The sequence below is a fragment of the Carassius gibelio genome, chromosome B9 (assembly GCF_023724105.1).
Source record: "Carassius gibelio isolate Cgi1373 ecotype wild population from Czech Republic chromosome B9, carGib1.2-hapl.c, whole genome shotgun sequence".
Classification (NCBI taxonomy): domain Eukaryota; kingdom Metazoa; phylum Chordata; class Actinopteri; order Cypriniformes; family Cyprinidae; genus Carassius; species Carassius gibelio.
The window spans coordinates 9,766,900-9,790,624 of NC_068404.1; the positions used below are offsets into that span (position 1 = coordinate 9,766,900).

At 37.9% G+C, this 23,725-nt stretch overlaps 1 protein-coding gene across 1 annotated transcript; it reads left to right on the forward strand.

Moving 5' to 3' along the window:
- Nucleotides 1-88: 88 nt before the first annotated feature.
- Nucleotides 89-16,505, forward strand: cfap65 (cilia and flagella associated protein 65). Its single transcript, XM_052565822.1, has 33 exons — nt 89-222; nt 905-984; nt 1,259-1,428; nt 2,036-2,138; nt 2,320-2,486; nt 2,579-2,778; nt 3,700-3,824; nt 3,915-4,137; nt 4,233-4,501; nt 4,602-4,799; nt 4,984-5,373; nt 5,733-5,870; nt 5,967-6,206; nt 6,913-7,137; nt 7,201-7,347; nt 7,511-7,676; nt 8,216-8,344; nt 8,611-8,824; nt 8,937-9,065; nt 9,155-9,331; nt 9,421-9,487; nt 9,576-9,686; nt 12,729-12,920; nt 13,072-13,221; nt 13,314-13,457; nt 13,708-13,824; nt 14,161-14,298; nt 14,402-14,446; nt 14,593-14,816; nt 14,949-15,074; nt 15,615-15,908; nt 15,992-16,126; nt 16,282-16,505. Exons 2-33 carry the CDS (start codon nt 910-912, stop codon nt 16,436-16,438), a joined length of 5,385 nt encoding a protein of 1,794 aa, XP_052421782.1. The 5' UTR covers nt 89-222; nt 905-909; the 3' UTR covers nt 16,439-16,505.
- Nucleotides 16,506-23,725: the final 7,220 nt, after the last annotated feature.

Sequence of the window (23,725 nt, forward strand, 5' to 3'; positions counted from 1 at the left end):
ATTTATCACGCATTTGGAAAATTACACCTGCATCTTGATCTCACCTGACTGCTGAAGTGTTGAGAGAGAAAAAAATTGTCCCTCGGCTGTTTCCGTCGGCGTTGTCATGGAGCTCGAATACACAACTGAACAGTGAGGAAAGCTGAAACAAATAAACTGACGCATTTCTATTAACTTTTGTTGTTTGTTTGTGATATTACTGCATGAGATAAAGACACGGTGGTAAGTTATCATTTTAAGTAGGATACACGACATAAATACAACGCTAATTCTGCTCGTTTTGGTAACGTTAGGTGTAAGCGCGTACGTTACCCGTGTTACTTGATATAAGCTGCTGTAATGTTTAGCAAACGAATTTATGATTTATTTTAACAGATTTACAGCTTCATTTAAAGCCATATCAACTTTTTAAAAGACAAGTAGTAAGTGATTTTCGACATCAAACAGAAAAAAACCTTTGCATAGTTTTCAGAAAACCCACTTTTTTTCAATAACATTTCATTTGATGATCCTCTGAGGCAATCAACTTTGCTGTCAGTGATTTCACTTAAGATAATAGAGAGGTAAAGAAATGAGTGACAGGCTCATACATTTACACCAGCCCCAGTTAACCTCAGACAGACATGACCGATCCTGCTTACACAATAAATTGAGAGAAGAACAGATAAAATGTAAATGAACCACTTAAAGTAGCCAATACAGATATTGCCCAATATTCATATTATCGGTCAGATGAAATATAGGTTAATTTATGATATAAGTTAGACCCAGATCGTTCAAGCACTAACGTTTCATCCACATCTGTTTCATTTAATTTGATTTAAAAGCTATATGATATATATTTGAACCCCTCAAATACAGCAGCACTGTTTGAACTCCTGTGGTTTGGGTGTTTGTTTTTTAGGTGCAATGTTGACGGATCATCCAGTGAATCCTCTGAACTCAGGCATTCCCTTTGGAGTCATTCACAACCCACATAGAAAGGTAAGGTGCTTTTATAGGCATTTATTATGTTTGTAGGGGAGATATGGGATAGTTGGAATTATTTATTTATTTATTTTTTTTTGTGTATATATATATATATATATATATAATTAATATACCCCCTATATATAAATAATTGTGTGGTTGACAAAAAGTTGACTGATATTGCATTGACTTTTTGCCTCAAGTCTGCTAAAATGCTTTGCTGAAATACACTGCCATCTGCTGGTGTAAAGGCCAATAAACATTATGATTGACTTTCCTTTATTTTCAGAGGGTCTCGCGCCTCAGGTCGAGGAGTCCTCTGAAGAGAACTCTGAACTGTTTTTTTGGGGTGGAGACCTGGGCTGAGCTGGTCTGGGAGGGCTGGGAGCCAGGACGAGAGTATACTAAATCACTGTTCCTTAGAAGCATTCATGGAAAACTCCAGAAACTCACCTTCAGGTCAGTCCACTGAAAAGTATATCTCATTAAGACCAGAATTTCAAGCTAAGTTTGTGGTCTGTAAGATTTTTTTTGTGGTTTTAAAGCATATCTTATGTTCACCCAGGCTGCTTATATTTGATAAAAAAAACACACAAAAAAACAAACGATCAATAAAAGCAGTTATATTGTGAAATACTATTCAAGTTTAAAATAACTGTTTTCGATTTGAGTGTATTTTAAAATGTTATTTATTTATTTCCATCGGCCATTACTTCAGTCTTCAGTGTCACATGATCGTTCAGAAATCATTCTAATATGCTGATTTGGTGCTTGAAAAACATATCTTATTATGATCAGTGTTGAATAGTTGTGCTGCTTAATATTTCTGTGGAAACTGTGATACAGTAAATGCTTTTAATGTTTTTTTTTCAATGAATAGAAAGATATATACACCAATTATTTGAAATATAAATCTTTAGTAACATCACAAATGTATTTATTGTCACTTTTGATCAATTTAATTGTTGTTTAATCAGATTATTATTTTTTTTTTTATCTTTCTGACCCAAAACTTTCAAACAGCAGTGTTCAAACTGATATATTTGTGCTGTTTTGTCCATTTTAGACCTCCTGCTTCCAAGTTCTTCAGCACACCATTTCCTCAGACCATTCTTCTGAGCCCAGGAACTTCTTACTCACTCCCAGTTACTTTTCAGCCTCTTGAGAATGTAAAGTTTAAATGATCTAATATATTATCTTAAACTTGTTATATCATTGAAGCATTCAATAATCCTATGATTATGATGTATTATGGTGAATTTTATAATCAACATTTACAGAAAGTAATGAGAGATATTAATTGCATGACTAGATGTGTATATATTTTCTTTCTTGCCCTCCTTTTTCCAGTGTGAGTACACAGACACTATAGAGTTCCAGGGTAAGGAAGGCATATTCCTTGTATCTCTGCGAGCTGTGATTCCTCATCATGCCCTTGAGGTACCAGACACAGTGATGCTGCTACCCTGTGCTGCCCAGCACAGCTCCCAAACCAGCTTCCTCTTTCGGAATTCAAGGTAAAGCATGGCTAAAAATAATCCTGAGTTATGGAGAAAGTGCAAAGAAAGTGCTGAATTTTGAAACCTGTGAATGCACATTTTGTCTCCAGCAAGCTGCAGACAGGATTCAGGTGGTTTGTGGATACTCCGTTCCAGCTGTCTCCTGAGACTGGACAGTTAAAGCCTGGAGAAGAATGCAGGGTTACAGTAGAGTTTAAACCCCAGCAGGCTCTAGTGTATCAGGCTGAGGCCTGCTGTGCTTTTGGAGATGATGGGGAAAGCAGCTGTACTGTGCTTCTGCGTGGGCTGTGTGAGCTTTTCAAAGAATTTCAGAAAACACATTTGTGACCCTGAACCACAAAACCAGTCATAAGTCTTAAGGGTCCATTTAAAAAATTTAATAAATGTATGCAATAAATTTATACATCGGAATAAATGATTAATAATTTCCCCTAGATGTATGTCAGACAATATTTGGCTGAGATATAACTATTTGAAAATCTGTAATCTGAGGGTGCAAAAAAAAATCAAAATATTGAGTAAATCTCCTTTAAAGTTGTCCAGATTAAGTTCTTAGCAATGCATATTACTGATCAAAATATAAGGTTTGATATATTTATGGTTGCAAATGTACAAAATATCTTCATGGAACATGATCTTTATTAATATCCTAAAAGTTTTTGGAATATAATTATCTATTGCTGCAAATATACAGTGCTACTTATGACTGGTTTTGTGCTCCAGGGTTACATTTAGTATATTCTGGTCTTTTCTAACATATTAATGTAATAACATCATTCATTTTATTACATAGAGAAATAAACATATAACAATCATGAATAAACCTTTAAAGACAGATGTACCATGAGCTCATAATTTGTTAATCTATGGTACAATATATGCTTTTGAAGCCATCAGCTGCATTTATTAAAAACAATAAACAAATATAAATCTATAAAACTAAATATAAATATAAAAATGAGAAATATTTTATATTTGTTGTTTATATTTCTATATTTCATTTTACAGCTGACATATAAATATATATCCTAGTTCATTGACATGATATATATCCTAGTTCATTGACATGATATATATCATAGTTCATTTTTTCCTGATTATCAAATACTTTTTCTCAAATTATAGTTTTGAATGCTGTGATTTATATCAGACATTGGTTTGGTTAATGGCTTAGAAATGACTCACATCCAATTTAAATACCTTTCCACAGCCAAGTACCCTCACCTCCAGATCAGTTCCATGGGACAGGAGGAAGGCTGCAAGGTGCTTGAGTTTGGCAGTGTGACAGTAGGAGACTCTCTTGAAAGGCACTTTGAGATCTACAACCTCTCCACTGTATGTTTCCCTCCACACCCTGCTTTTTTTCTCATCCAGTATTTAGACAACAGATATTTCCCTGTCAAATTGACTCTATTTCTCGCTCAGGTTAGCACAACATTCAGTCTGTCCTGGTTGAGACGTCCCGCTCTCATGGAGTCTGTGTTCTTCTGTGAGGTTCATGAGGGGAAGATCGCTCCAAATTCAGTATTGAAAGTCCCCGTCTGCTTCTCCCCACTCACAGTGGACAGCATAAGTGTGGACTACCTCTCTCTTACCTGTCCTGGGGCTGTGAGCAAAGACCTGCTCAAAGTGTCTGGCACCTGCATAGGTACAATATATAAGCCTACAGTAACAGCTGTAGGCCAAACATTTGCTCATTAACATATCAAACCTAGTCTGACCATCCTTATCTGTCCACTATAGGTCCAATAGTGTCTTTAAATACCTCTGTACTGGATTTTGGCTGTGTTGAGGAGGGCACAGAGGTCACACACAATGTGCAGATCATCAACTCCTCTGCAGTATTGGCTCATTACCAGTTTGATGTGGACACTGGCAGCCATAGTGTGTTCAGCATTGATAAGCCTTGTGGCTCTCTGCCAGGAAGCAGCAAACTCACTCTGCGTGTGAAGTTCCGCCCACATCAGCCTATAGCTTATCACAAGACAGTGACCTGTTTACTGCTGCACAGGGTAGTCTGTCTATCTGTCCGTTTGTTGGCTATGTGGAATATCTACTTTCTTATCTCGTTTTCATTTGATTGATAGTGCAGTTCTGCTTTTCTCATTAAAGGAGCCACTGTTTCTGGATCTGATTGGCACCTGTCACTCAGAGCAGTCGAAGCCAGCCGTTTTAACCCCCAGACACTTGAGTATCTACAGAATGAATCTGCTACGAGGGCTCACCTGCTATCCTCCTGACATACTGAGTTCCTTGCTGGATGAACACAAATTAAAACTGGATGATAGCGGAGCATTGCTAATCCAGGAGGTGTGTATTGGTCCATCTGCACTGTGATTTAACATACAATGTTCTTAGAGTTAATTCAAACACACTAACCTCATATTCTCATATCTAATTCACAAAACAATCAGGTACAACACAGCTAAAAAAAACAAAAGATAAACAAAGCAAGGATGTGACATCACGTAACACTGCATCTAACTTTCTTTAGATTCCAGCAGAGGACACTGACAAATCCACACTTCTCTTCAACCCACGCAGTCCTCTGGAGGAGTATTTCCACGTTAATTCAGCTCCTGAAGCGGAAACAGAACTTGACAACAGCTCAATCCCCTCCAGATTCCCAACCCCCCATGTTACAGTGCGGCCCACGGAGCTCCTTTTTTATGATGGCCCAGCATCTAAGTCAGTCTCCATCACCAACCACACCAAAGGCAAGATCTGTCTGATTTGGACTCATGGAGCCGAAACCCCTTTCTCTATCTCTCCTCTCTCCTGTGAGCTGGGCCCTCTAAAAAGCACAGCCTTCAGAGTGACATACAGTCCCAACCAGCAGAACGTCTTCCATGCAGCACAACTTGAGTGTTTGACTTTTTATAAGGTAATGTGAGACTAAAGGCTAGAATATACTACATAACATTTAATATCCCCTGTCTGTGAAGCAAATAATTGGAATTTGTGCCAATCATACACTCTTTGATTTTCTGTGAAATCTGTCCAATCAAATCGGCAGACTGGCTCTGATTTTTGGTAACTAGCATCAACTTATCCAGACTGTAATTCAGTGCAAAAGTCATATAGTGTATTCCAGCCTTGAAGTAAATTGATTTGCTGACTTCCAGCAGTCACAGTCTGTCAGTCTGTAAATGGGACATAAAGTGAAGACAAGTTATGGGCATGAATGTTTAGTGTTACAATAGACATGTTACTTGGCTTGAACTTGTTTTTTGTCATCCCCAGGTTCTGAGGGATCATAAAAATGTGGAAGATCGGACTTTGTGCCCACCCTGGTGCCTTACAGTCAGGGTGAGCGGTCACTCGTTTCAGGCTGGAAAAGAGCACTTCATTCCCAACTTTTCTCTTCAATACCCTAAAGTAGTGAGTCTGACATCTGTCATCATAATTTGTAATCATTGGAAAAATACCGTATGTGAATATACATAAAAGGTTTTGACATAATCCATCTCCTATCAGGTATTCCCAGCACTGAGACAGGTTGCATACCGCAGTATTCTCCTGCAGAATACAGGGGACCTGCCCTTGATCTTCAGACTAGACCCAGAGGAATGTCCATCTGTATGCGTGCTGCCACCCAGTGGTCTGGTTCCATCAGGCAGCCACCAGATCCTCACATTCAGATGCACTCCATCACCGGATCACCCTGCCAGTATCCCTTTGACATTACATCTGAATGCCAGCCCCAAACACTCACAGGTCAACACCATCTCCTACATATCATTAAGATTGTAATTTGCCACACTGAGTGATTGAAGGTCATGACAATTGATGGAACGTCATGAGAAACAAATCCAGTTTACTAGAATAGCCTAGATAGAATAAAAAAAAGATTCATTTTTTTTACAGATTCATTCTGTGTTGTTTCAGCAGATTATTTGCCAAATGAAAGTTTCTAAATAGTAGTTTTTAAGGCATTGAATAACATACCTAAAGAGGTGTATAGTAGCAAAATACAAATACTTATTGTATTACTTGGAAATTATTTTCTTTAGTATGAATATTTTTGTTGAATTATTTTGTTGAGTTACTGAGTTTATGACTGTATGGACACAGACACATTAGGCATAACTGTCTGACTCTATTTCATTAATTGGGAAATTAATTTTTACATTTAAAAATTAATAATTCAATATTGAAACATAAAGTGATGGCTTAACAATGATCTAACAAAAGTATATTTATTCATTAACCAAGATTAACAAGAGACCCCAATGTTCTGCTGAAAGACTCTTTAGAAGAGTTTATGAAGTTAAACTGTACATTTAATACTAAAAGTAGTTTTAATTTCAATTACATTTACTTAAGTATTTTTCTGAATAGCTAGTTACCAATACTTTTATTAAAGTGTGACACTGCCTGTCTGGAAATCTGATTAAAACTAAGGATTCTGAATCTTTTGTAGGTATTGAATGTGGTTGCTGTAGCAGAGAAGCTTTCCATGAGTGTGGAGGGGGACAGCAGTCTGTTCTTTCAGCCCACAGCCATGGGCACCTGCTCCGAGAGAACCCTGTGGGTGAGGAACCTGAGCAGAGTGCCTGTGGAGTTCAAGTGGAGGCTGTGTGGATCTGACCGAAGGGTTCTGACTGTACTGCCGGACACAGACACACTCCAGCCCAATGAATCGAAGGTAAGGCTGCAACATGATTGTGGTTTTTTGAGAATTATTAAAGAAGTATTTGTTTGCTTTCAGGTACAGAAGTGGTCCTTTGCCCCTATAGAGGAGATGATGTACATCATGAAGCCCAGTCTCACTTTCTGGCCTGTCCAAACGCCACAATGCAAGAAGTCCAGGCTTACCATTAAAGCTCTTGGATTGGCATCCAAAGGGTCTCTCCAGGTGTGTTACCTAAATGGAATAAAGAACTAATCTAATCATATGTACAATGGAGTGCATATTATATACATTGCATTGGGATGGGTTGTGCACACTTTCCTGTAATATTTGTATAATAAAAGTGACATTACTTGTTTAATTTATTTATTTATTTATTTTTTCATAGGCAGAGTATCCTGTTATAGATCTTGGTGAGGTTCTGGTGGGAAGCTGTAAGTCATTTGATGTCCCTCTACTGAACAACAGCCCCTGTGCTGTCAGCTTCTCTCTGACCACAAAGCAGAGCATCACAGTTACAGGCCTCCCTGAAGATATGACTCAAGCTCCTTTGGGTTGGAGACATTATCAATTCACTATTCTTAGAAATGTTTGTACTGCCATTGCCAGTGTCTCACTTTAAATGCTTCGCTGTCTATATTCAGGCATGTGCAAATTATGTACATACTATTCAAAAGATGCTTTATTTAACAAGGATGCATTGATCAACTTTTGATGAGAACTTTTAGAATGTAAAAAAAAATTGATTTTAAATAAATGCTATTTTTTTTTTTTTTTTTTAGTTTTTTTTTTAGTTTTTATTCATCAGAGATTCCTGGGGAAAAAAATCCAGAAAAATATAAGGCAGTACAACTGTTTTCAGCATTGATAATAAACAGAAATGTTTGCTATCACATAAATAAATTACAGTTTAAAACATATTCAGATAGAAACATTTATTTTACATTTGAATTTTTCACAATATTACCGTTTTTACCTCTTATCCACCCCAAGACTTTGAAAGGTAGTGTAGTTGTTTTATGTTATACCGTTGATAGCTGTCAAGTCAGTCTGTATTATTTATTCATTTTTTAAGTAAGCTTTACTTTTTCAGTTCTGGAGATGGAGAATGCAAGTGGAACCATACCTGCTGACTGCAGGCTAGCGATCCGCTGCACAGTGAAACCGGCGTGCAGGGCCCATTACTGCTGGACCATCAGTTACCACATCCTCAATGCTCCTGGTAGCGTACAGAGAAAACAGTGCTGTTTATGCTTTCAACTGTGATTCTAGTGTTTACTTGGCATTAAACCTTAGTGCAACACCTTACCTGCTGCAATATTCCAGCACAATTAGCCACCACTAACCAGAATAAACCAGCCTGCACCAGCATGGAAAATACATGCTGGTATTTTCAATTGGGTTATTAAGACAATGTCACGTTTTGTATATTTGAGAAAATAGCTATGAGTAAATGTCACAATATAATATGCTTTTTCTGGTTGCCAGGCTGTGGGGGAGTAGACCCACAATCCGTTTGCCATGTCCAGGCTGAGGGAGTGTACCCCACCCTGGAGGTGATGGATGCCCGTAGCTGTGGCAGTGTGGAGGGACTTAGTAAACTACAGCTCTGGCGCCTCTTTAATCTGGATGCACTCAACACTTATCTACGCAGAGAACCCAGTCCATCTGAGCTCACCTTCAGGGTGCCCACTAGACACAGGCAATAATTTATACACACAGCCATTTTTATTTTGCTTCAATTAAAACACTGATAAATTCAGAGATTTCTTTTTCTTCAAATTTCTTTTGATAACTATTAAAACCTTCTGCAGTTTTCAACGTTGCCCTTCCATCTTCACCTCAGCCATGTTGGATTTTAGCTTCAGTGCTGCTCCCCTAGGCTCAGACCCCTCCAGTATTCTGCTTTTGTTTAAGAACCCAGGAAGTATTCCTGTAGAGTGGTGAGCATCCATAACTTTATCTGCCTATATGGTATGGTAGCAAATAAAGTCATGCAGTATGAAGAAATGATCAAAATGGTTGTTCTCAGGTCATTCTTGCTTCCAGAGGACCAGCAGATTGAACTGGAGTATTGGGCTGAGTCTGGAGATTTCAGTCCATCTGAGCTCCACCTGATGAAGATTCAGGACAACAGGCTCTTCTCCGTCTCCCCACGCTCTGGTAAACTCCTCCCCGGCCAACAGAAGACAGTACAATTCACATACAGGTCAGGAATGTGCACAATAGTGCTTTTTTTACACTGAAGTGTTGTTTAGTGAGGCACAGAAAACTATAAGGCACATGCTTCTCTCCCAGACATGACTTTGTGGGGACAGATCGTCTTCCTGTCTTGTTGAAACTTTTACATGGAAGAGAAATACTGGTGAGGCAAATGATTATTGTCATTGCACCACATACATCATTTTAAAAATTATTAATGCAGAAAGAATCTTGATTTTTTTTTTTTTCAGATGAATTTCATAGGAGTAACTGTGGAAAGAGACAGACACTACATTTACCTCGCCTCCAACCGGCACATCTTTTCCCCGGTGGCAATTGGAGGGTTCAGTCCCCCCAAACAGGTTTGTAGGCCTATTACCTGAACTGAGATTTTCCCTGAAAGCTGTTTTCATTAGCTGTTGAATTTGTATGATACACTTTTTGTCTATTATAGACTATTAAGTATATCATATTATATTGTATTATATATACAGTGCCTTGTGAAAGTATTTATAAATTTTCATTCATTAATTTTTTCACGTTTTGTTATGCTGCTGTTATGTTAAACTGTTTTTTTACCCCACATCAATCTTCACTCCATAAACCATAATGGTAAAGCAAAAAACTGTTTTTAAACATCTATTAAAAATAAAAAACTTAAAAGATTCCATTGCATAAGCATTCATACCCTGGGACAATTGAAATTTAGCTCAGGAGCATTCATTTTATTTATAGATGTTACTACTGTACACTTTGAGTTAACCTGTGGCTAATTCAGTTGAATGGGTATGATTTGGAAAGGCACACACATCTTAATAAAAGGTCCAACAGCTGATAATGCATATCAGAACAAACACCAAGCACTGATATCAAAAGAACTGCCTGTAGAACTCGGAAACACAGGCCACTCATCTGGGGAAGAGTTCAGAAAAAAATCATGCTTCATTGAAGGGTCACAGAAGCATGTAGCCTTTGTTACACTTAATGGAAGAAATTTTAAACAACCAGGACATTTCCTAGAGCTGGCCTCCTGGACAAATGGTCTATGATCATAAGTGGAGAAATCTACAGAAGGACAAACATCACTGCAACACTCCACCAATATGGGCTTTATCAAAGTCCTTTTAGGCAAGTGCTGCCACTCGGCCGCCATCTTGGCAACGCCTCTGGGCAGCTATTTCAGAATAACAAGACCAGGCTCCTATCTAAATGAATGGGCAGAGAGTCAGAACTGCACTTTCAATGGTCACCGGGACATAAAAACTGCATGTATAGAAATATGATAAAAATCAGATAAAACCAAAATAAGGTTCAAAAACGCCTTTTTCGCCACAGGTTAGACTTTTACTATGCATTTGCTAGGGTTCACGACACCAGCTTAATTTAAGTCTCTATACAGAGTGACGGTGTCATTTACTTAGAATGTAAGGTAACATATTTGTGGTCGATATAAAATGCTTTAACTGGTAGTCCGGTGCCTTCCTACTGTATGTGGATTCCATCTGATCTTGCAGACACCACAACTCGCTGTCACCATATCGTCTCCGCTGTTGCAAAACCTCAATATGTGCATGCGTCAGTGGAGCCAGACGATAGGCTTAAATGTTTCCCAGCTTGACTGTTAATAGCAGATGATTGGCTTTCCAGTAGGAGGGGCGGGACATGTGCATACAACCGCCATTTTTGCCGTTACGGGTTTTCCTTATATAGTTGTATAGAGGATTGAGGAAGTGGCATGTCTCTTATAAATTGTCTCTGGCTTTATGGCTGTGTGGCAAGACTCAATCCTCTCCTCAGTGAAGACTACTGAAAACACACTTGGAATTTACAAAAAAGCACCTAAAGGACCCTCAGACTATGAGAAGCTATATTCTCTGGTCTGATGAACCTCAATTCTAAGCATCAAGTTTTGAAGGAAACCAGCTCTGCTCATCACCTGCAGAGTAACATCCCAAAAGTAAAATATGCTGGTAGCAGCCTCGTGCTGTGGGGCCAAAATATTGAGTTAGCCTTAATGAAAACCCAGTCCAGAACATTCGGAACCTCAGACTGGGCAAAAATCTCAATTTCCAACAGGACAATGACCCTGAACACGCAGCAAAAGTGGCTTATAGACAACTTTGTGAATGTCCTTGGGTGGACCAGACAGAGCCTGAGCTTGAACCAATTCAAATATTTCTGGAGAAACCGGAAAATGTGCATCTGCCCTCATCCAACGTGACAGAGCTTTAGAGGTGAACATTTGAGGGGAAGAATGGCAGATGGTTGTGAAATGCTGATGAGCAAAGTTTGTCGCATCAAACAAAAAAGACTTGAGCAATCGGGGTTCAGTCTTTCCCCAGTTTGAAGCTGAACAAAATGTTTCCAATTAGACCCAAATAACTTCGGACCAGTCCTCAACTCTACACACTATGCTCCTCAGCAAAGATTAGTCTAGCCTTTTAAATCTTTCTGCTGATGAAAGATTTGGTCACTGCAGGGTGTGCTTTCAGTCAAACTACTACAAACTGTTAAATGTGCAGAGACCAATCCTAACCCTGATCAGCACTTAACTGGTAAGTAATTCCAGTTGCAGTGTTGAACTGATTCCCCACTGAGATTCTCTACATTATCCTGTCCTCTCATGCATTTGTCTTTTGTGGACAGCCTAATGGTTAGGGAGTTGGACTTGTAACCTGAAGGTCACAGGTTCGAGTCTCGGTGCTGGCAGGAGTTGTAGGTGGGAGGGAGTTAATGAACAGCGCTCTCCTTTATACTGTGCTTCAGAATATATCTAATGCAAGAAATATGCTTAAAAAACTGAGCTTTTACACCTGTTCGGATAACTTCAAATAGGACTAAACAGTGACCTTGACATATATGAAATTGTTGGTTTTTCTCTAATTTTGATCTACACAGACTATACAGTATTTGTAGTTAATTGTTGTTGATTTATATGCTGTTGGCCCTCAGTATATAGGGTGTATTTTAAATGGCTCTCAATGATAAGAAAAAAATATATATATGTTTCCCCAAATGGTTTAGTTACAGTATCTATGTACCAGAAGTGGCTAAAAAGGTCATGCTAACCAACCAAAGGGGACCTAAAATTATCATTATTCTTAACCAGGTAAATCACCTACAACTGGAAAAGTCATGCAGATTTATTAATGAGAAGGAATGGGATCCCTGAAGATCATTCAGAACATAAAACGTCTGAATTTGAAACTTGAAGTGTTCATAGATTATTGTTGTGCAGAAGTAGGGGGCTTGGAGTCAAACATTTTGAAAACCTTATAGGATAAAATGCTTTTAAAATAAATATATTCATTGTTTATGTATTGGCAGGTCCTTACAGTCATCTACTAGATATCATGTGTTTATTTTTAATGGTCACAGATGTGCTAAATGCTTAATCTGCACAGGTGTTTGAGTTGTATAATGCAGGCGCTCTTCCGCTGAGATACCACGTCGACACCACTCCACTGGAGGAGCTGATGGAGGAGAACTTTAGTCACCCAGTCTTACAGTGTCTGAACCCTGGAGGAGAAGTGGAACCAGGCCACACTGCCCTGGTGGAGTGGATCTTCTCCCCACTGGAGGCTAAAACATACAGTGTTAGTTACTCCACAATAACATCCGCTTAAAAAACATTTTTTGTTAATGTCCCTGCTAGCAAAAACTTGTTTTTGTCTGAAAAGAAATTACTGTCTACATTAATATGCAAACCAATAAGTGTTTTATACTGAGTTTGGTGTACAATTCCAGGTGGATGTACCTATACACGTGGTGGAGGGGGACAGTATGTTTGTAACCTTTGAGGGCCAAGGCTTTGATGAAAGAGAGGCAGAACCCATTCAGATACAAGATGGGCGTATTACTGTGCCTTGCACTCAAAGAATCCCAGTACCTGGACAAGTAAGAACGTGCTTGATGAAAAAAAGCCATATATAAGGAGTGTTCCATGTGAAATGGAAGCCAAAATTTTCCATCTCTTTCTTTGCGAATAGGTGGTGTTCCTGTCAGAAGAGAGAGTGTGTTTTGGTGATATCCCAGTGGGCTCTCGTAGTACACGCATCCTTTTTTTGACCAATGTCTCACACACAGACCAAGTGTTGTATAAATGGAATAGAACAAGCACAGAATGCCAACAGGTATGTACATTGTAGTGCAAAAGTCATATGGGCCACGTTTATGGTGCTTTCATTAAGTTTTTTGAAGCTTGACAGAAGTGAAATGTCACTGTGGAACATTATGTGCAAAACAACTGCGTGAGTTTTCAGACTTTTTTTATTTTGTGTGCAAACAAACTGATACAATATATAATTGATCAGATATTATGGTCAGTCTACTCAGTGTATTGATTAATTGCATGTTTTCATATGTTTGTTACACTGTGCATAGACTGTATATATCCGTCCTGAGAGTGGCCGTCTGGCACCAGAGGAGAGTGTTCTCTGCATCCTGACAATACAGGACTCAGGCAGCCCCACTTTCTATCAGCAAGACCTCGTCTGTGAGGTGACGAATACACCAATGAACACACATGCACATAGAAAACACATACAGTGTGTATTTAAAAAAAGGCAAACTACCATTTAAATGTATGGGGTCAGTAATTATTATTATTTCATTTATAGAAATCTCATATGTTCACTATGACTGCATTTATCAGCTGTCACACGATCCTTCAGAAATAATTCTAAAATGCTGATTTGGTGTTGATTTAAGAAATATGTCTTATGATCAATGTTGAACACTGTTGTGTTGCTTAATATTTCTGTGGTAACAAAGGTAAATTTTTTCCAGAATACTCAGAATACTTTTTACAGAATGGTTGTTCGCTGTCTTTGTTAGATAACTCTTGTAAAGAAGCTTGCACAGTATCACAAAGACCTTCGACAGTGGGAGGAAGAGACAGAAAGACAGAAATATGAGTTTACTATCACTGAGAAAGACCTGATACAGACAAACCAACTGCATAAATGCTCTCAGGTCAGAAAGACACATTTTAGACTTTTAACATTAACAATCATACTTTCACATTTTATTCACTTTATCAAAACATTGTTTAAAAAAAACTAATTGACTTCCTCAGGAAGGTGCAGTACTGGAACAGAAAACTGTCACAAGAAAATACAAGGTAACTACACCTGAAAAATGACAAATGAGTCTTATTTACAAGTAATGTAACACTTTCACATTTTGAGTTGCAGTCAGCTGAAGCAGTGTTTCTGTGCACATTATATTTGTAAGTGAGAGACCAATATTTTGTTTCTCATGTGGCAGACTCTTCCACCCATTCGTAGCAGTGATCAAGCTGTGAGCGGTCCCTCAGTGAGACCCAGTCGTGCTGAACAGAGGGCTCAGCAGCAGACAGGCCATGAAAGGAGAAGACGTCCTGAGCCTCCTCGTCCTGCAATACTGCATTTAGGTGTCACCGCGCGCTCTCACAGCCTCATGGAGTATCAGACACATTTCCCCACACAATTCAACATTCATTACATCAACAGGTACAACTGGGTGCAAAAATTTCAAATCTGTAAATGTTTTATTTAAACCTGGAGATAAACAGTGAGTAAGGATTAAAAATTAATAACAAGTCTGACATGAGGATGGTTATTTTAGCATTATATTTCTTTCAGGTCTAGGCAACCCAAGCTTTTTCAATCTGGGACAGGTGAGAGCTGCCATTGTCCTGCAGACCTGCCCCCACTTCCTCTGGGTCCAGAGAGAGATGTCATCACACTCGTGCTCACCTCTTTACTACAGTATGACTTTCAATTTTTTATTAATACAATTCTGTTTTGTTTGTTTCTTTGTTTAAAAATGAATACTTTTTATTGAGAGAGATGCATTAACTTTTGATGCATTGATAAAGATATTTATAATGTTACGGAAGATTGCATTCCAAATAGAACTTTTATTCCTTAGAGAACCATGAAAAAAAAAAAGTTCCACAAAAATATTAAGCTGCAAAACTGTTCTAAAAACAAATAGTTAATCAGAATATTAGAATGATTTCTTAAGGATCACATGACACTGAAGACTGGAGGAATGATGATTTTGCGATCACAGGAATAATTTACATTTTAAAATATATTCAAATATAAAACAAGTATTTAAAATTGTAATAATATTTCACAGTATTGCCATTTGTACTTTTGTGAATCTAAGACTAAGACTTCCTTGAGAAACAACTTCTAAATGCTCACATATGTTTTGGTAGTTCTTCTGACTTATTCTGTCCTATTATTTATTCATTCAGTAGGAGGTCACACTGTTTTTTTTTATTGTGTGTTCTCCTAAAGGAGTCTCCTAGATGAGCCTCAGTTCCAGCAGTCTCTGGTAGAGGGCGACAATGAGCAGGTGCCATACTTCACACAGCTGCGGCCTGCTCCTACGCTCCCCACACAAACACAACCCCGCTCTGCTACAGGCAACCAGAGTCCTGTAGAAATGTCCAGTGTTTCCAGTGTCAGTCCAGAAGAGACTTACACAGGAAACTGTAGCACTGCAGACAGACCCAAGACTGAGAGTGTCCAGGAGTCTCTGAAAGAAGTCCAGGAGGAGATAAAAATGAAGGTCCAGGAGTCCATTCGCAGGTGTGTTATGACACAATTTAGTCACAAATCAAATGTTGCCATTTAAACAACTTCTCTTCATTCTCTCTAATTCTTTTCTGCAGGTTGCCTGAGTTTAGTGACCTAGTGGAGGATATTTTGCTTAATACCTTGCAGAACCTAATGATGGAGGCTTTCTTGGGTGAGCTGGTGTTGACAACACGGCCACGAATCATCACTCTTCCACCTTCATCTTCCAGGTCACATCTACCTTTTATGTTAACCTCACTCTATCTGTGTTCGGGTCTTTTTTTTTTTTTGTAAGAAATGCATCCAAGTGACATTGACTCTTCTTGTTTGATTAGCTGAAGTGATATTCGCCCAGGCTTTACTTTATCATTTTATGTATGTGTAGGAAAAACAGCCTTGGCTCCAACAGACAGTCCAGGGCCGAACTGAAGAACAACAGGGAGCAGATGCGCCCCCTAGTGACCAGCCAGACCCCCTTCATGTCTACTGGAGCCACAGTCTCAAACCTGGAGCCTGAGCAGCAACGAGCCATTCTGCACTAGTAACTTAACACTCAGTTTCTTCTTGACATGTCTGAGACTGATTTATATTAAACCATTTTTAAAATGACTCCCTTGTGTAAATTCTCTTGAATCTGTCCAATCACCAACAGTTGGATCTTCCAGACGCTGACATACTGTAGCTCAACACATTGTCTTGGTTCTTAAAGGTTCTGTGGAATGTTAAACGTCTGATAGTTCTTTTGAATTGTGAAGCAATTTAGTTAGAAAGCAAGTTCCCAAATGAGGGTCACAAGAAGTACAGTAGCCATTTCTACATATAAACATGAATGTATCCGTTTAAAATAAGGCAGCTCCAGATGTAGTGTTTCTGTCTTGACGTTGGTTAGTCCCAAGGGCTTTTAAACAGTGCAGTCACATGGCCAGAGTTAAGGACACCGCCTGTGAGAAATAACTTTGGCAGCACAAATTTCTGTCTTAGTGCGTGGAGGATGTTGGCTCTACTAGAAGGAACAATAATAATAACTACGGTATGAGTATGATGTAATGAATTCTAGCTCATTTTAAGGGAAAACCTCCAACACCAACTACCGAGGAGAAAGATTGTATATTAAGATAAGCAACAATATATATATATATATAATTACATGCCTTCATCAAGATGATGAACAAAGATACTGAGGTAAAGAACAAATACACATGCACTCTGAGATACAAGCAAGGACTGCGAAAACGAATACAGAACTAAGCAAGTGAATATATTTTACAACAGCTATTTAAGTTAATTATCCAGACAGGACTCAGGAGTCATCTCTACCCACAATCCACATCTATCATACACATCAGTCTAGGGTGTGTTCATAGACAAACAATGTAAAAGTAGTGCATTGGAATGGAAAATTGTGTTCAGTGTGACCCTTAAACGTTATGCCTTAACCTGCAAAAAATCCATAAGTTCTTCCATACATCTGCTTTAGAGCAGATGTGACTTTCACAGACTTTTTTCTATTGGATTTTGGCTATGAGTAAATACGTCGGAATTTAGGCTGATGTAATTTGCCAGTTTTCTTAAATTGAATTCAGTGCAACTGTACCAAAAAGACAAGTGATGAACGGTTCACTTCAGACACAACCCTTAGCTGAGGTTAGGACACCGATGTGGTGCATCACATTTCAATCATTTTAACTGTAAACCATAACTGTCACATGATCAGAGCAGAAATTCTTGCTCAGGAATAATCTTTGGACCTGCTTTTTTAAAATAAAATGCAATGCATGTGATTCTAACAACCTCATCTTGTTGATGTTTCCTGTATGTCACTCAAGAACAATGCTCATTTTATCTTAAAAAATGTCACTTATTTATGCTTGCATTTACAATGTAGAATGGCAGTTAACATAATAGTAATAGCATACCAAGTCAAACATGACCCTTATTTGCCAGTCTAATGGCAGTGGAGTGTGAGCATGTCTTTGTGTTTGAGGAAGTGCAGTCATGTCAATGTACATGATCCAGGTTACCAGAAAGAGGCAGACTCCTTACTGACAGTGAATAGACAGACGGTTCTGAGTGACTGGGAGAATATGTAGAAAGCCAAAGAACTTCTGCAAATAGTGTCAGAGGAAACAGGCCTCTTCCCCCGTGGACTCAGCAACAGTGAAAGATAACTTTGTCATGGTAAATACATGTCTGCATCAGTCCTCAGTCCTACAGCCTCGATACTTAACCGTATGTGTACATCAAAGATAAACGTATAATGTAAAAGTAGAGTATTTACTTGATCAAGGATGAGCCACTTTTACAAGCAGCTTGGTGGAGCTGAAGGACTTTTGGAATAATGAGCATTTTAACTGTTATGATCATTTCCTAGGATCGACTGGTGTCTCTGGACAGTGCTGAAGACTTTGTACAGCTTGCCAAAGAGAAATATCCAAGAATTGAGTCTTGAGATGCAAAGGAACCTTTAAGTTCAGATTTGATTGCTCTCTTTGATGCTTCTCCTGCAACTGTTCTTATAAATAAATTCAGTCAACATGCTGTTCAGGGGGCCCAGTAACTGTAGCAGTGCCCCTGGGTAAGTGTATTAATTGTCGTGTAGACACTCTCTAATAAAACTCACTAGTATCACTGTAACTGTTATCTCAAGAGACTTTTATGCTGGTCCCCATAGATAGACAGCAGTCTAAATGATTCCGAAATAAGAATTTCTGAATGCAGTTTTTATAAATAATATAATTGAATCTCAATCATTTAATCTAACTAAACGTACAAGTTTTACTTTATTCTCAGTTAGCCTATTTGTTATAGGGATAGTTCACCCAAAAATGAAAATTAGATTTTTATCCTTATCTAAGATGTAGGTGACTTTGTTTCTTCAGTAGAACACAAACTGAGATTTTTAGCTCAAACCGTTGCAGTCTGTTACTCTTATAATGTAAGTGTATGGGAATCATGGCTAAAACATACAATAAAACAAACAAACACACACACACACACACACAAAAACGAATTATACACTGTGGCTCTTGAAGATACATTGATATGTATAGACACAAAATGATTGGTCTGTGCAAGAAACTGAACAGTATTATATATATATATATATATATATATATATATATATATATATATATATATATATATATATATATATATATATATATTAGTGCTGTCAATCGATTAAAAAAAATAACTAATTAATCGCACAATTTTTTAAAATTAATCGCGATTAATCGCAATTAAAAGACTGAAACTTTTTGGATATGTAAATGTAAAATGTAAATAATGAATGTAAACTCAAGACAAAGAAACTATTTAAATTCAAAATATGATTGTTTATTGGAATTTTTGTTTAACTTGTAACACAGATTTTCTCATGTAAACAACATACCTGCAATAAACCATCAATATCCTCCAAATTAACTGTTGGCTTGAAAGCCATATTTATTACAGAAATAAAAACACAGGCATGTAAGTACCATTTGAATTTCAAAACAATCAATGCCAATAAAAAACAAACATTTCCATGTTGAATTCTAAGTGGACTGCAAAAAAATTCCAAAGTATAGTCATTGCCAGTGCTTTAAGTGGGCCAGTATGCACCAGTACTCAGTACCGCCACTTCCAAATATAGCTCTTGAGCTTACCGCCACCTCTCCGTGCGCCCAGAACGTGCTTTAGCGTACCGGTACACTCATTTGGACATATCTTTTAATAGAGGTTTTAATCTTTTACCTGCACTGCCGATTTTCAGAGCGCCCTTCACAATGCAAGCTTCCTAATTCATCCCACCCAGAGCAGAAACTACATTATACCCATTCACCCTTAAGTTATACAAGTGAATAGCGCATGTGTCGCTTTTCCCACTGTTAAGTGTCAACAACTCAACGTGGCCGGAGAAGGTGTGTGAAACTCGTTGTGAGTTATACTAAAGCAAAATCTTGAGTATTTATTGTCTGATAAACATTAAAAACTGTCTGCGGAGGCTGAGTCGTCCTGCAGCCCCCGCTGGCTGCTCATTGGCTGCAGCATCTTTTTTCTAAGTTCTTAAAAAATACCGTAGACGGCAAGGCACAAATTTAGATATTCATTTATCTAATTAATCTATAGCCTATGCACAAAGACAATATGATCTTTTTGTCCCCTTTTTGTTTTAAAGCTTGATGAAGAGAGAGAGCGCAAGCTGCAGCTGCGAGGAGGACAGTGATGCACGCGTACAGGAGTGATTGACAGTTCGCGGCACTGTGTACAAAAAATACTCCGCTACACAATTATTTCGTTATTTTCGTTTAAGCTTATTAACGTTAGCGTTACAGAAAGGTCTGATTTACGCACTGTTACAGTCATTGTTTTTTTTTTTTTTTAAACAATGACATTTGAGTTCATGATTTTAATGTTGCTGTTTCTTGTGGCAGACTAAATGAAGAGTAATGTTTCTTGTGGCAGACTGAAGAGTAATCCGGCAGAGTTTTATACTGAAACTTTCCGTCTAAAAGTCCTTCCTTGGTCTTATCCATATTTCTTTACACGTTGAACACACATAGGCCACAACTGGAAATAAAAAAAACTGCAACCGCGTTAATTGCGTTATTTTTTTTAACGCGTTAAATATTTCAAATTAATCGAATGCGTTAACGCGCTAATTTTGACAGCACTAATATATATATATGTATGTATATATATATATATATTTTTTTTAACCTCTGATTTAAGCAATGTCCGAACTGTTATAATTCTCCTGAGAATGTTCTCACTTCTCAGCAACAATCTCTCCTTTTTCTTCTTTTTATTTTAAGACAGATTGCAGACTTAAACATGCATTACTGCCACCTATCTCTCAAGAGGACCATTGACACTCTACCTAAAATCTCAGTTAGGAGTTTCAATGGTCCACTTGGGAGATAGGTGGTGGTAATGCAGTTAAGTCTGTCTTAAAGCAAGAAGAAGAAAAAGGAGAGACTTATAGACTGCAACGGTTTGACTTAAACATCTCAGTTTGTGTTCTACTGAAGAAACAAAGTCACCAACATCTTGGATGCCCTGGGGGTAAGAAGATAAAAATAACATTTACATTTTGTGGTTAACTATCCCTTTAATGTGAAGAGAATATCCCCTTTTGTGATTTTATGTGCTTCATCAGATTAGCCAGCAGAGGTCAGTCTAACCTCTTTGAAAGTGCTGTTTTTTTCCTCTTAGCAGTAGTCCAGCATGAACTCACTAAACATCTAAAGACATGACATCCCATGATGAAGATTGACTACAGTGTATTTCGTAACTCTCTGCTTGATGCCATGCATGTCTGTTTAATATCAGATAATAAGTGAGTGTGGTCATAGTTTCAGCTGTGCACGCTGACCTATATATCGTTGTCTCCTGGGTCTGATCTGAGGGGCCAGAAACAGATGTGGAGCAGAGAATGAGAGAGAGTTTGAGAAAGAAGTGTAAGGAGGAGGAGGAGGGGGCTTTATTATAAATCTGAGTTTTCAAGCTTGGCTTTCTCTTATTGCCAGGGGCCAACAGAAACACCTTGTTCTGATTATGTGTGTTTGTGTGTGTGTGTGTTCATGTCAGTGTGATAGTCCTGGCTTTGTTGTCACGTCCCTCTAGCAATTGGTAGAAATATTCCTCCATGACCACAGAAAGGACAGGGTCCAACTTTCTACAGTTTACATCATCTCAGGGTCTGTGTATGAAAGATGATCTGCCCCCATTCACCTCACAGATGGAGGAAAATAGGAGCATTTTATCTTTATGAAGGATATGTGATTGTATTTCATAATGATTCTTATTACTGCTCGAGTCCAACTTCATATGAGCTCTACAATTGGGTCAGAGTAGAGTCCTATCATATAGCAAAGTGTCTTTCCTTTTTTCTTTTCTTTTCTTTTCTTTTCTTTTGATCAGTCACTTCCCACTCTTTCATTCACTCTTTATTAACTTCCTTCAATTTCAACTCCTGCCACCGTTTCTTTAGTACTCTCTACTTCTCTTTCCACTATCTCTAGCTGTGTTACTACGGCTGTATCTTCGAGTTGCACAAGAAATCTTGCACTTTTTCCAGTTGTCTAGTTCCTGTGGGATTTAATACATGCCAACAGACAAACAGAGCTGTCCAACTGTCCCGCTAGGGACTGTGGTGGAAAAACTGGTGCTTATAAGAGCAGTTTTATTTGAGTATAATTTGTGAATACTATTGTTTTTATTTATAGTTGATTTTCATAGTGTATTGTATTTATAATCTTTTGTATTTTCAGTCGACTTTTTAATTATTATTATTTTTTTAGTAATTTTGTCTGGGAAGCACTCTGAAATACAGTACACTAAATGCAGTTGGACTGTTCCAGTAAGTTTTCATATGTTTTTAATTTCAGTTTCATTTATTTTCAGTTATTTAACTTCATTCAGCTTGCTGCTGAGCCAGCATTTGTAATTTTTGTATTTTTCTTTTTTTTTTTTTTTTTATAATGTAATTCATTATTTCTTTTTTTTTTTTCAGCTTTATTTTAATAAATGAAAATCTTGAAAATGAAAGAAAGAATCTCTGGCCTTAGATTTTGACATTACCCCATCTTTGCATCTCACACACCACAGGGCATGACCTACGTGTGTTATTTGCTGAAGCATGTAGCATAGACTAACATCAAAACCAAGTGTCTAACTCTGGGAAACTTTGTTAACTTACAGGAAACCAGAATGTTCCATTACTAACAGTTTACCAGTTTCAACACTCCTTATTATGCCCAGTGCTAAAAACAGTGCCTGATTGATCTAATGATCATACTGAGACTAAAATACTGAACACTTAAAAATTTACAGGCATTGTATAAAATTATGGCAGAGGCACCTACAATCAACAGCAAAGCCCTAACAATATTTGTTTGTCAATGCTACTTTGTTTGATATTTTGTGTAACACCATGAGATTTATACATTAAGCATGACTTAGGTATCCTGTCCAAAATATTAAAATATTCTTGGGGTCACTGTATGTGTATAATACCAGTATATGCTTATGCAAAGTGCATTTAACAGATGATGGGGGATGTGAGAATGGTTTTCTCATCATAAGAACATTTGGCAAAGAGAGCGGCCAGACCTCTCTCTCACTCTCTACTGGAGCCAGACATCTCTCCCTTTTCCCAGTAATATGGATCTCAGAGATCAACTGGATTTTGTATAGTAGGTTAGTTTAATAATGTAAGTAGAAAATACTGAACTTTCAGAAAAGCAGGAACCACTGAGCAGCTGAACTCTGAATAATTAAAAGTACAAGCGCTACTCTACACTGCTCAAAACTCGCGTTTGAATCATCAGTGGCAAATTCTTTAAATATGCAAACGTACTTACAGGCTGTGAGTCAGAAGCATGAGACTGTCCTTGCAAAGTTTGAATTGCCATACTTTATAGAAACAGCCTTTGTGGACAGAAGCATTGTAGACTATTGGTTCAGGAAACAATCCTCATCCTCTGTAAAATGCACTGCCCACAGAATATTTGGGTTGAACTATTCTGGAACAGTGCTGTAAATACAACTTAACCACTGATTTGTAGTTGTCTTATTTTGGAAGGTCAAATAGAGTAGTTTCGCTTTCACAACAAAACACACAGCATCTCCACAACATGGCGGCAACAGCAAGAATAAAAGTGAACATTTTGGTGGCGTTATGCAAATCTTCCCACATCGTGATGTAGACATGTGGGGGCATGTTAGAATGAGCGTTTTAGGAGGGCATAGTTGACTCTCTTAACTTTTATAAAGAAAATCTCTTTGTATTTAAGACTTTAGTTTTTGCAACTTTACAGATCTTCTTCATGCACCAAGAACTTAAA